General features: G+C 40.0%; 1 protein-coding gene across 1 annotated transcript in view; it reads left to right on the forward strand.

Moving 5' to 3' along the window:
* Window positions 1–13,707, forward strand: part of DNAH3 (dynein axonemal heavy chain 3) — a 244,562-nt gene that overhangs the window by 162,856 nt on the left and 67,999 nt on the right. The window contains exons 41-43 of the mRNA XM_055409629.2: window positions 3,034–3,137; window positions 6,396–6,690; window positions 9,723–9,902. Of these exons, the coding sequence (XP_055265604.2) occupies window positions 3,034–3,137; window positions 6,396–6,690; window positions 9,723–9,902 (579 nt within the window). The remainder of the gene's footprint in view (window positions 1–3,033; window positions 3,138–6,395; window positions 6,691–9,722; window positions 9,903–13,707) is intronic.

Raw genomic sequence — 13,707 nt, forward strand, 5'->3', positions numbered from 1 at the left:
AGAATGAGATGGCTGGATGGCATTACCGACTCGATGGACATGAGTTTGAGTGAACTCCGGGAGTTGGTGATGGACAGGGAGGCCTTGCGTGCTGTGATTCATGGAGTCGCAAAGAGTCGGACACGACTGAGCAACTGAACTGAACTGAACTGAACTGAATGACACAAGTTTCCAAAGAAGACATACAGATGGTCAACAGGCACATAAAAAGATGCTCAATATCACTAATTAGAGAAATTGAAATGAAAACTACAATGAGATATCACTTCACACCAGTCAGAATGACATTCTCAAAAAGTCTACAAATAACGTGCTAGAGAGGGTGTGAAAGAAAAATTAACCTTCCTACACTGTTGATGAAAGCTGATTGCCGAAGAATTGATGCTTTTGAACTGTGGTGTTGGAGAAGACTCTTGAGAGTCCCTTGTACCGCAAGGAGATCCAACCAGTCCATTCTAAGGGAGATCGATCCTGGGTGTTCGTTGGAAGGACTGATGCTAAAGCTGAAACTGCAATACTTTGGCCACCTCATGCGACGAGTTGACTCACTGGAAAAGACTCTGATGCTGGGAAAGGTTGGGGGCGGGAGAAGAAGGGGACGACCGAGAATGAGATGGCTGGATGGCATCACCAACTCTGGACATGAGTTTGAGTGAACTCCGGGAGTTGGTGATGGATAGGGAGGCCTGGCGTGCTGTGATTCATGGGGTCGTGGAGAGTCGGACACAACTGAGCGACTGAACTGAACTGAACTGAACTGACACTGTTGATGGGAATGTAAAGTGGGGCAGCCGCTACAGAGAACAGCATGGAGGTTTCTCAAAACCCTAAAAATAGAGTTACCATATGACCCAGCAGCCCCACTCCTGGACATATTTCTGGAGAAATATAACTCAAAAACATACATGTACCCCAATAATTATGGCTGCACTATTTACAAAACAGACAAGACATGGAAGCAACCTATTAATAAATGTTCATCAACAGATGAATGAAGAAAATGTGATATATATATATATCATATATGTACACAGACACACACACATACATACAACAGAAATCTACTCAGTCAGAGAAAAGAATGAAATGCCATTTACTGCAACATGGGTGGACCTAGAGACTGTCATATTAAGTGAGTTCAGACAGAGAAAGACAAATATCATATGATATGACTTATATGTGGAATTTTTTTAAATGATACAAATGAACTTATTTGTAAAAAAGAAATAGACTCACAGACATAGAAAACTAATTTATGGTTACCAAAGGGGAAATGGGTAAAGAGGGATAAATTGGGAGCTTGGGATTAACATATATGCACTACTATAAATAAAAATAGATGAGAACAAGGACCTACTATATAGGACAGGGAACTATGTTCAGTATCTCATAAAAAATATACAGTGGAAAAGAATCTGAAAAATTATATATTTATATGCTATATATTTATATATAGCTATATATATAGCTCTATTTATATACATATATGTATATAACTGAATCACTTCGCTGTACACTTGAAACTAACACAGCTTTAGTGTACGGCCATACCACCGTAAATGCGCCCAGTCTCCTCTGAAACTAACACAACTTTATGAATCAACTATGCTTCAGTTTTTAAAAAGTTTTTCCTAGCATGTATATTATCATAAGTGACCAGTCCAGGTTCGACGCATGATACAGGATGCTTGGGGCTGGTGCACGGGGATGACATGGAGGGAGGATATGGGGAAGAGGGAGGTGGGAGGGGGGTTCAAGAAAGGGAACACATGTACACCCGGGGCGGATTCATGTCCATGTATGGCAAAACCAACCAATATATTAATGTAAGGTAATTTGCCTCCAGTAAAATAAATTAAAAAAAATTCTAACTATGTGTGATGATGGATTTTATAAGAATAGGATCAGTTATTTTTTATTTATTTTTGGCCATGCGGGTCTTTGTTGTCTTGCCTGGGTATTTCGTTGCCGTGTGCCAGCTTTCTCTAGTTGTGGCAAACAGGGACTACTCCTCATTGCAGTGCATAAGCTTCTCATTGTAGTGGCTTCTCTTGGTGCAGAGCACAGGTCCTACAGTGCACCAGCTTCAGTAGTTGCGGCTCGTGGGCTCTAGAGCTCAGGCTCAGTAGTTGTGGTGCCCAGGATTAGTTGCTCTGTTGTAGGTGGAATATTCCCGGACCAGGAATCGAACCAGTGTCCCTGCACTGGCAGGTGAATCCTTAACCACTGGATCACCAGGGAAGTCCCTGGATCATTTAATATTATATGCATTATTTATTAATATATACAATCTTTATTATAATCATTTTATAATGTGATCATTTCACTATATGTAAAAATTGAATCATTACATTTTATACCTGAAACAAATAGTCTTTGTCAATTGTCCCTCAATTGAAAAAAAAAGAAACCACTTTTAGGAATCAGTATCTCCTGTAGTGAATGATGATTATCTGAAGTTCAGAAGGTCCTTCAGTTTCACTTTAGTCTCCTAGTTTAAATAAAATTAGATTTAATGTTTTCATTTTTCAATAGTATGATATATGAAAATATATATTCTATCTTATTGTGTTACATTATATTAATATAATTCATATATATTTGTGTATATATCTATATGATATATAATATTAAATGATCCTATCCTAATAAAATTCTTTGTTTCGTTTACCTATACTTCCACCTTCAATATGTTTGTATGCCTCAAGAGAGGACTGGAAGGATTGCTGTCAAAAGTAATCTCTGATTGTGAGATTTGGAGTCATTTGTTTTCTCCCTTTTTTGTTCTTTTCAGTACTTCCTGTTATAATATAATATATATTATTTATATTATGATTATTTGTATAATCAACACCTATTATTTTTATACATATAATAAAGCCATTATTCTTTAAAAGATGTTTTTCTAGTTTACCGTTACCAATACTGATAGTCATATATTTCAGATGCCTATGGCTGAGGTAGTTAAATCTCTCAAACATGGAATGTAAACCTCTGATGTGCTAAAAACTTGTTCTATTTCTTTGGGTCCAGGGAGCATCTATGATTTTTATTTCCTCAAGCAAGCTAGTGGACATTGGTGCACATGGACAGAGTATATCACCAAAGAGGAGGAAAGTATCTCCGCAAATGCAAAGGTAAAAGAGAGTTATTGGTCACAGAACCTCAGCAATGACCTGATAGTCAGCAAAGTGGAGATGTTAACATCAGATCTGGGTTAGTTAAAGAACTTATTTTAGAAAAAGTGAAAGAATTTACTTTAGAAAAACGTTCAAACATGAATTGAATGGACTCTAGAATCAGAGAATCTAAATCTAAATCCTTCAAAAGCATGGACTTTAGAATCAGAGAATCCCAGATTTCTTATTCAATCTTCACCCTCTCTGCCTCAGTTTACTCAACTACACAACAGAATAAAAAATACCTAAAGAATGGTTGCAAAGATTGAAGACATTATACATGAATTTGTGGCATTCACATTGTGCTAGATCATACTGTTGCTATTCTAATTATTGTCAGTATGAACAATGAGTCCCCCTCTCAGATATCTCAGCCAATAAGATCCTTGCCTTTTCTTTAAAATCCCCAGAGAAATATTTCTTTAATCAGAATTCTCAGAAAAATGGATACTGATTAATAGATTTTCTGGTTAGCAGAAGATTCACTTACAACTCCTACTCATTTTCTCGTAGAAACTTTTTCCAGATGTGCACTTTCATGCCTCTACTTGCAGTATCTGGTGGACAAAATTTATCTTTCTTGGGGTAATTGTAGTTTCTTCAGGCCCTAGGTAGAGTAGTAGATGGTGGATGGAAATGTGGAAATATTGAAAAAAAAAAAAATCAGACACCAGACAGGACCACAGCTGCTTGTGAAAAGGGTGCCATAGGCAGGAGTGAATGTGTGATGAGTTCAGGACACACACTGGAGACTGAAAAGACTGTAAAGGACCCCTCAGCACTGAGGTTCCAAACTTTCATTCTCCTTAAAAGAACTTTATCACCTGAGCTCCAGGGATTTGAAATCTTACTGCTGCTGCTAAGTTGCTTCAGTCGTGTCCGACTCTGTGCGATCCCATAGACGGCAGCCCACTAGGCTCCACTATCCCTGGGATTCTCCAGGCAAGAACACTGGAGTGAGTTGCCATTTCCTTCTCCAATGCGTGAAAGTGAAAAGTGAAAGTGAAGGCGCTCAGTCATGGACTCTTCGCGACCCCATGGACTGCAGCCTACCAGCCTCCTCCATCCATGGGATTTTCCAGGCAAGAGTACTGGAGTGGGGTGCTATCTCTTGCTAGATTCCTACAAATGAGTCAAATGCAGAAAATATTTTAGCTATGCTGGGAATTTTTCAGTTGTCAAAAAACTGTTCTAGCCCCTGAAAATAAAAATCTATGAAATTCAACTTGCTTTAAATTTCCAGTCTTGACACTTGGTTTAGCATTCAGTATCACTTACTGGCTATGTGACTTTGGCTAAGTTGGCCATCCTCCAGTCTCAATTTTTTCATCTGAAAAAGTGAGCTAATAATACAGCTGCCTTAGAGGGCTGTTGGGAAAACTGCAGGGAATAACACAGGCAAAACATCCATAGCTCAATACCTGTTAATTCTCTTCCTTATCACCTCAATTTCTTTGTTATATCTGTTCCTTTTACATTGATCAAATTATTACTCAAAATAAGTCAAACTTAGGAGCCTGGTAGGCTGCAGTCCATGGAGTCGCTAAGGGTCGGACCTGACTGAGCTAGTTCACTTCCACTTTTCACTTTCACACATTGGAGAAGGAAATGGCAACCCACTCCAGTGTTCTTGCCTGGAGAATCCCAGGGACGGGGTAGCCTGGTGGGCTTCCGTCTATGGGGTCACACAGAGTCGGACACGACTGAAGTGACTTAGCAGCAGCAGCAGTCTAAAAGTATACACATAGCCACCACACTGAGCAGTCTCTGTTGGTTCCATTTGCATTATGGTCTAGTTTTGCTTTAGGGGCACCATTTACATAAACCATAGTGTGAGTGGTGCTCCCCTAGAGTTACACAACACAGTGGCTCCATGTTCACTAGCCTCTTCCAGTCTAGACATATAAGTAAACTTCAGCATATGATTTAGATCTTACTAAAACTCCAATACTTTGACCACCTCATGCAAAGAGTTGACTCACTGGAAAAGACTCAGATGCTGGGTGGGATTGGGGGCAGGAGGAGAAGGGGACGACAGAGAATGAGATGGCTGGATGGCATCACCAACTCGATGGACATGAGTTTGAGTGAACTCCGGGAGTTGGTGATGGACAGGGAGGCCTGGTGTGCTATGAATCATGGGGTTGCAAAGAGTCGGACACGACTGAGCGACTGAACTAAACTGAACTGAACCCCTTCCTCTGTGGCCACACTCCTGGCTCAGTGGTAAAGAATTTGCCTGCCAATACAGGAGACATAGGTTCAGTTCCTGGGTTGGGAAGATACCCTGAAGAAAGAAATGGTAACCCACTCCAGTACTCCTTCCTGGGAGATCCCATGGGCAAAGGAGCCTAGCAGGCTAAAGTCCATAGGGTCACAAAAGAACTGGACACAACTTAGTGACTAAACAACAGCAGACCCCTTTGGTCATTGGAGGGACCAAAAGCAGCCAGATGGTTGATGATAAGGTTCAAGCTCAGAAAAGCCAACCTAAAGCAAGGTTTTCTACTCAAAGTAAGAGTGATTCTAGGAATCCAAGACCAAGCCCTTAGAGCCCAATTGAAGTCTGAATACCAGGAAGAGTGTTGCAATTTCCATGTTGCTAAAGGGATTAATAGGAAGAACCAAGATTATGAGCCTTAGGAAAAGCAGATGAGGAATAAGCACAAGGAATGGGGGTCAAGGGTCATACCTAACCCTTCTTGGACAGGCAGTATAGATGGCATATGGGAGGTGGATCTTTCCTAGGGCAAGGCGGACAGCTTGGCTCAAGGAAAAGGTCTCAGAGGGCAGCAGCTGTAGACCCAGCCTTACTATAATTGGTGTTTATAATATGACATTTCAGTAATTAAGAATACAGTCCTTGGAATCAGACAAGCTGGGATTAAAATCTTTGCATTTCCATTTACTTGCTGTGTTGGTGAGCTCTGGATCTGTTTCCTCATCTTTAAAACAAGGACAATAGACAGTTATTGTCTATATTTACAGACAAGATCTCATTTAACCCTCAAAACAGCTCAGTGAACTAGATGCCGTTTTTAATCCCCATTTCATAGATGAAAAACTAGACTGCTAGAGAGGTAAAATACTCAAAATTATAAAGATAAATAAGAGACAGAGCTGAATGGATAGTAAGGATAAAACTCAAGTCTCTTGAATGCCAAGACCCAGTCTCCTGGTCCCAGGATCAAGACTCACCATGTCTTTGTGGCACAGGTCTCAGAACTCATCATCCCCACCATGGAGACAGCCCGACAATCCTTCTTCTTGAAAACCTACCTGGACCATGAGATTCCAATGCTGTTCGTAGGACCCACGGGCACAGGCAAATCAGTCATCACCAACAACTTCCTTCTTCACCTTCCCAAAAATACTTATCTGCCCAACTGCATCAATTTCTCTGCCAGAACTTCAGCCAATCAGACACAGGATATCATCATGTCCAAGCTGGATCGCCGGCGGAAAGGCCTTTTTGGGCCTCCCATCGGGAAGAAAGCAGTGGTGTTTGTGGGTAAGGCACTGGCTTAGATCTGGACACACCAAATTCTTCTATTTTAAGTTGCAGCAAAACAGAATCTCCCTTTGTCGGACTGCTGTATATTCATTTTACTGTCTATGGAAGATAAAATGTTTCTAGTTAATGTAATTCCGCATTCCTTCCCTCCCATTTTCCTTCCTTCTTTTCTTCCATCTTTCCATCCCTTCTTCTGTCCTTCCCTCCCTTTCTTGCTTCTTTCATTTTTTGTTCCTTGTCCTTTCCTTCATTCATTTACAAGTATTTTTAACAATGTACTATGTGCCAAATTTTCCATGTTGAGGCGTGGTCCAGGCCTTTTTGCCTGAGGGAGGAGCCTAGATTCTCTTGGGATGAAGTTGAGCCCATGGATCAGGCCAAGTTACTTTATAGTGACAGTCATTAGGCCTAGAAGGGGCTTGTAGTGTTTGCTGTCTTGTATCTCCAGAAGCAACTCACACACTGTAATAAGCTTCCATTCCATTAAGTGCCAGATAAATATGTTATCAGTGTATGAAGAAATCTAATAGTTGCCAAATAAGCACATTGAATTTTTCCAGAATTTTCTGTTTACAAATCACTTCCTCATTCATTTCCCAGAGTTTGCTCAAGTTCTTGTTCATTCAATGATGCTTTCTAACCATCTCATCCTCTGCCGCCCACTTCTCCTTTTGCCTTCAATCTTCCCCAGCATCAGGGTCTTTTCCAATGAGTTGGCTCTTTGCATCAGGTGGCCAAAGTGTTAGAGCTTCACTTTCAGCATCAGTCTTTCCAATGAATATTCAGGGTTGATTTCCTTTAGGACTGATTGGTTTGATTTCCTTGAAGTCCAAGGGATTCTCAAGAGTCTTCTCCAGAACCACAGTTTGAAAGCATCAATTTTCCGATGCTCAACCTTTCTTATGGTCCAACTCTCACATCCATACACAACTACTAGAGAAACCACAGCTTTGACTATATGGACTTTTGTCAGCAAAGTTAAGTCTTTGCTTTTTAATATACTGTCTAGGTTTCTCACAGCTTTCCTTCCAAGGAGCAAGCATCTTTTAATTTCATGGCTGCAGTCACCATCTACAGTGATTTTGGAGCCCAAGAAAGGAAAATCCGTCACTGCTTCTACTTTTTCCCCTTCTATTTGCCATGCAGTGATGGGACTGGGTGCCATGATCTTGGTATTCTGAATGTTGGGTTTTAAGCTAGCTTTTTCACTTGCCCCTTTTGACCTCATCAAGAAGCTCTTGGCTCCTCTTCATTTTCTTCCATTAGAGTGGTATCATTTGCATATCTGAGGTTGTTGATATTTCTCATGACAATCTTGATTCCAGCTTGTGACTCATCCAGCTTGGCATTTCACATGCTGTACTCTACATATAAGTTAAATAAACATGGTAACAATATACAGCCTTGTCATACTACTTTCCCAATTTTGAACCATAAAATTTGAACCAATTTTGAACCAGTAAGTTGTTCCATATAAGGTCCTAACTGTTGCTTCCTGATCTGCCTACAAGTTTCTCAGGACACATGTAAGGTGGTCTGGTATTCCTGTCTCTTTAAGAATTTTCCACAGTTTGTTGTGATCCACACAGTCAAAGGTTTCCTCGTAGTCACTGAAGCAGCAGTTTTTCTGGAATTCCCTGCTTTCTCTATGATCCGACAAATGTTGGCAATTTGATCTCTGGCTCTTCCGCCTTTTCTAAACTCAGCTTGTAAATCTGGAAGTTCTCAGTACATGTACTGCTGAAGCCTAGCTTGAAGGATTTTGAGTAACTTTACTAGCATAGGAAATGAGCACAATTGTCTGTTAGTTTGAACATTCTTTGGCACAGCCCTTCTTTGGGATTGGAATGAAAACTGACTTTTTTTAAAAAATCTACTTTACTAGTCAATTAATGAGGCTCTGAAGGTTAAATTCCCTGTTCAGGGTCAAATATCTAGAAAATTCTGGAGCCACAAGCCAAAACCAGGTTTCTTGGTGCCAAATACATTATGTTTTCTACTCTCTTACTGCTAATTCATAGAATTCTCTTTTAGTAATAGTAATTCCCTGCTCTTCTGAATTATCTCATGTTCTGTCTTTAAAATTAAGGTATTGATAGTAAATGTTGCATGTATTTATATCCTTGCCAACTAACAACAGCTCCTTAAAGGCAGGGATCATATTTTTTTTCTTTCCTGTCCTCCCTCCCTCCTTTGTCCTTTCCTCTCATCTGTTCTCCCTTTCTATTTTTATGGTATATCCAAAAGCAGTTTAAGCTTTGCAGTCAAACAGACCTACGTCCAAATCTCACTTTTTAACCCTAAGCATATTATTCCATTACCTTCAGTTCCTCACCTCTAACATAAAGGTAATACTATCTTCCTTATAAAGCCATCATCTTGAGTAGATGAGATAATGTGTACAAAATTCCTAAAATGTTACATGACACAAAACTGGGCATTTAGTCAATGTTCATTGGAAATTATTGAGTGCCTTCTATGTGTCAGGACTGAACAATGTACTATTGAAGAAAATCAATCCCCACCCTGGAGAATATCACAATTTATCCTTGCCTTTTGATTTTTCTCTTCAAAAACCCTATCTTGAAGCCTTTCTGCTATTGGAGTTTCCACTATTACCTGGTGGTAAATTAAATACTCTGTTAACTAGAAGCGTGACTGTCTTTCTCACCATCATATCCCTAGAAATTTGCAAAATGTCTAGCACATAGTAGACAATCTATATATTTTGGGTGAAGGAATGGGAAAATTTTTAATATCTGTTTGTTATTGCCAATCTATGCATCCTTCCACAGAGGATCTCATGCACAGATATCTCAAATGCACAGAGATCTCAATAAACCAGAAAAGCCAAAACCCTGAAAAATCTCTTCCATTATGGTGAAAATGTCCACTGGCTGAGCCCAGCTAGAGTGAGGGTATAACAATTGAGTATGGACTCTCCCATGGAAGGATAGTCATCTGCTACCTCCTAAAAGAGCAAAGGATCCCATAGACTTACAATCTGTGGCCATCACTTCTTTCCCCAGATGACCTCAACATGCCAGCCAAAGAGGTATATGGAGCACAGCCCCCCATTGAACTCCTACGGCAATGGATTGACCATGGTTACTGGTTTGACAAGAAGGATACCAATAAGCTGGACATCGTTGATGTGCTGCTTGTGACAGCCATGGGCCCTCCTGGGGGAGGAAGGAATGACATTACTGGTACGTGAAGGAGAGAGTTCATTACTTTTTGCCCCATCCCCTGCAGAACCAGACCATCTTTGTGGATGGAGGGCTAGTGCAAGGCAGTCTGTCCTGATGGAAGATAGAGAAAGGTGCATTTAGGCCAGAGACACTTGAGTTAGACTCAAGGAGTGGCACTTGAATATGCCATGTTGAAAGTTCTGTGAAATAGGATGAGAAGATGAAAATAGGATTTGAGGAGTCTTTGGCTAGGCATAGAGGGACAGAGAGTCTCATGAAGTGGTAAGTTCTGTGTGGTCAGCTTGTGTTCTAGGAGTGAGGCTAGACGAGAGGTTCTCAACTAAAGGTGAATGACAGATTCACCTGTTGTGTTTCTTACAATTCTTTGGAGCCAGATAGGCTTAAATAAAATAATAATAATAAACAAACAAATAAATAAGATTTTCCCCCATCATCTGACACTTTAGGAGTATATTTTGCTTCATGTACAACTTCATCCACCCAGGTCTACAGATTTCCATACTTTTATTCTGAGATACATCCTTGGTTAAGAATCTTAATGCCATTTTCAGACTTAACATTCTGTGACCTTGCTCTCCCCTGTGGCATATATCTTTCTCATTTGTAAAATAAGGAAGATAAACAGGGTGATTTTACTTGAGTACACAAACCATCACCTTCCACTTCAAGTACAGAGTCCAAGGGTACATTTGCCTTGGGTTTGAATATAGCAGGATCTCAGGCACTTAGCATCTACAAATTCAACACTTCTCTAACTACTTAGAAGGAAAGGAACTTGGTATATTACTTTTCTCTAAGACCTACTCATTCAATGGGGAAAATATTTGCAAACTATCTATCTGATAAAGAGTTGAAATACAAAATGTATAAGGAATTCATACAACTCAATAGCAAAACAACAATCTGACTTGAAAATGCAGCACTGTTTATAATAGCCAGGACATGGAAGCAACCTAGATGTCCATCTGCAGACGAATGGATAAGAAAGCTTTGGTACATATACATAATGGAGTATTATTCAGCCATTAAAAAGAATACATTTGAATCAGTTCTAATGAGGTGGATGAAACTGGAGCCTATTATACAGAGTGAAGTAAGCCAGAAAGAAAAACACCAATACAGTATACTAATGCATATATATGGAATTTAGAGAGATGCAAATGATAACCCTGTATACGAGACAGCAAAAGAGACACAGATGTATAGAACAGTCTTTGGGACTCTGTGGGAGAGGGTGAGTGTGGGATGATTTGGGAGAATGGCATTGAAACATGTATGTTGTCATATGTGAAACGAATCACCAGTTCAGGGTTGATGCATGTTACAGGATGCTCGGGGCTGGCGTGCGGGGATGACCCAGAGGGAGGATAAAGGGAGGAGGGAGGTGGGAGAGGGGTTCAGGAGGGGGAACTCATGTACACCCGGGGCGAATTCATGTCAATGTATGGCAAAACCAACCAATATAATATTGCAAAATAATTTGCCTCCAATAAAAAATAAATAAATTTAAAAAAAAAGAAAATGGATAGAGAATTCAAATAGACATTTTTTTAAAGACATACAGGGGCTAACAGGCACATGAAAAGATGTTCAACATTGCTGATTATTAGAGAAATGAAAGTCAGAATCACAATGAAATATCACCTCACACCTGACAGAATGGCTATTAACAAAAGTCAAGAGATAATAATTGCTCTTGTGCGTTGTTGGTGGGAATATAAATTCATGCAGCTACTATGAAAAACAGTAGGACGTCCCTCAAAAAATTAAAAATAGCACTACCACATGATCCACTAATGCCACTTCTTGGTGTATATCTGCAGGAAATGAAATCATTGTCTTGAAGAGATATCTGTAGTCCCATGTTCATGCTGCATGCTCAGTCACTTCAGTCATGTCCAACTTTATGCAGCCCTATGGACTGTAGTCCACCAGGCTCCTCAGTCCATGGGATTCTCCAGGCAAGAATACTGGAGTGGGTTGCCATGCTCCCCTCCAGTGGATCTTCCTAATCCAGAGATCGAACCCTCATCTCCTGTGTCTCCTGCATTGTAGGCAGATTCTTTACTGCTGAGCCACCAGGAAAGCCCAGTCCCATATTGCAACATTATTCACAATAGCCAAGTCATGGAAACATCCAAAGTGTCTATTTATGGATGAATGGATAGAGAAAATGTATACACAGACACACACACATACCCTGGGATATTATTTGGCTATAAAAATAATGAAAGTCTACTCTATGTGACAACATGAATGGACCTCAAGAATATTAAGCTAAGTGAAATAAGTCAGATAGAGAAAAATAAATACTATATGATACCATTTACACATGTAATCTAAAAAAACCAAACAGAGTGTGAAGTAAGCCAGAAAGAAAAACATCAATACAGTATACTAACGCATATATATGGAATTTAGAAAGATGGTAACCTGAACCCTGTATACGAGACTGCAAAAGAGACATAGACATATAGAACAGTCTTTGGGACTCTATGGGAGAGGGTGAAGGTGGGATGATTGGGAAGAACGGCATTGTAGCATGTATATTATCATAAGTGACCAGTCCAGGTTCGACGCATGATACAGGATGCTTGGGGCTGGTGCACGGGGATGACATGGAGGGAGGATATGGGGAAGAGGGAGGTGGGAGGGGGGTTCAAGAAAGAGAACACATGTACACCCGGGGCAGATTCATGTCAATGTATGGCAAAACCAACCAATATATTAATGTAAGGTAATTTGCCTCCAATAAAATAAATTAAAAAAAAAAAAAGCCAAACTCACAGGAACAGTAGAATGATGGTTGCCAGGAGCTAAGGGATGGGGAAATGGGGAGATGTTGGTCAGAGGGTACAAATTTCCAGTTATAAAATGAATATGTTTTGGGATCTGATGTACAATATGGTGACTCTAGTTAACAACAGCAGCAGCAATAGAATTGTTACTTAACCTTAGTATGCAAGCATTTTGCAATATCTTATATGCATTAAATCATCATGTTGTAAACCTTCAGTTTATTTATTTTATGTCAATTAATTCTCACTAAAACCAGTGGGGGCGGGAGAGATCTATTCAAAAGGGAACGTCTATTTCCCATACATATCAAGGAAATAGTAATTGCTAATATTTGCACAGCAGTTGACAGTTTTCAAGCTATGTCACAAATATGACATATTGAAAAGATCTTAAAGACCAATGCCCAAAACTGCCAGGAACACATCTGTGGTCAAGTGAAATTGAGTCTTCTAATTTGCTGCAGCAAGGGTGTCTACATAGCATGGAGAACCCTGAGAGTGCCTGGTGAAAGGGCATTAAATGGGCTTGTGCTGGGTGATGTGAAAAAGGCTTAAGGAACCAGGAACTCTGTTCTGGATTGGGTAATCTCAAGGAGTGGGGACAATTTGAAGAGTAGGTATCTTAATTTTTTTCTGTACTTAGTAAACAACTAGAGTCACTCATATTAGTTTGGGGGGAAGTTTTCATGATTTCAGAGCAAACTTGTTCTGTCTTGTTCCATCATAGCTAGGGAGTGACCTCATTTGATGTTGATATTTAAAGAGATTGTGTTCACTGGAGAACCAACAGACCAGCTGCCAGCTGTTAGGGCTCATATGGGAAAACTGAGGCTCAAGGTATTATCATATGATGGTGGAGGGCATTGTTTGGCAGAAGACTGATCTGGGTTTTGGTAACATGTAATAAGCATTAGGACACATTAAGTACTATTAGTATGCTTATTATCAAAAGAATACATGACTTCCTCAAATTCATGCAGCTCTCCATATTTCCCAATCAATGT

Source organism: Moschus berezovskii, chromosome 27 (genome assembly GCF_049115385.1).
Source record: "Moschus berezovskii isolate FMDL1 chromosome 27, NW_MosBer_1.0, whole genome shotgun sequence".
NCBI lineage: Eukaryota > Metazoa > Chordata > Mammalia > Artiodactyla > Moschidae > Moschus > Moschus berezovskii.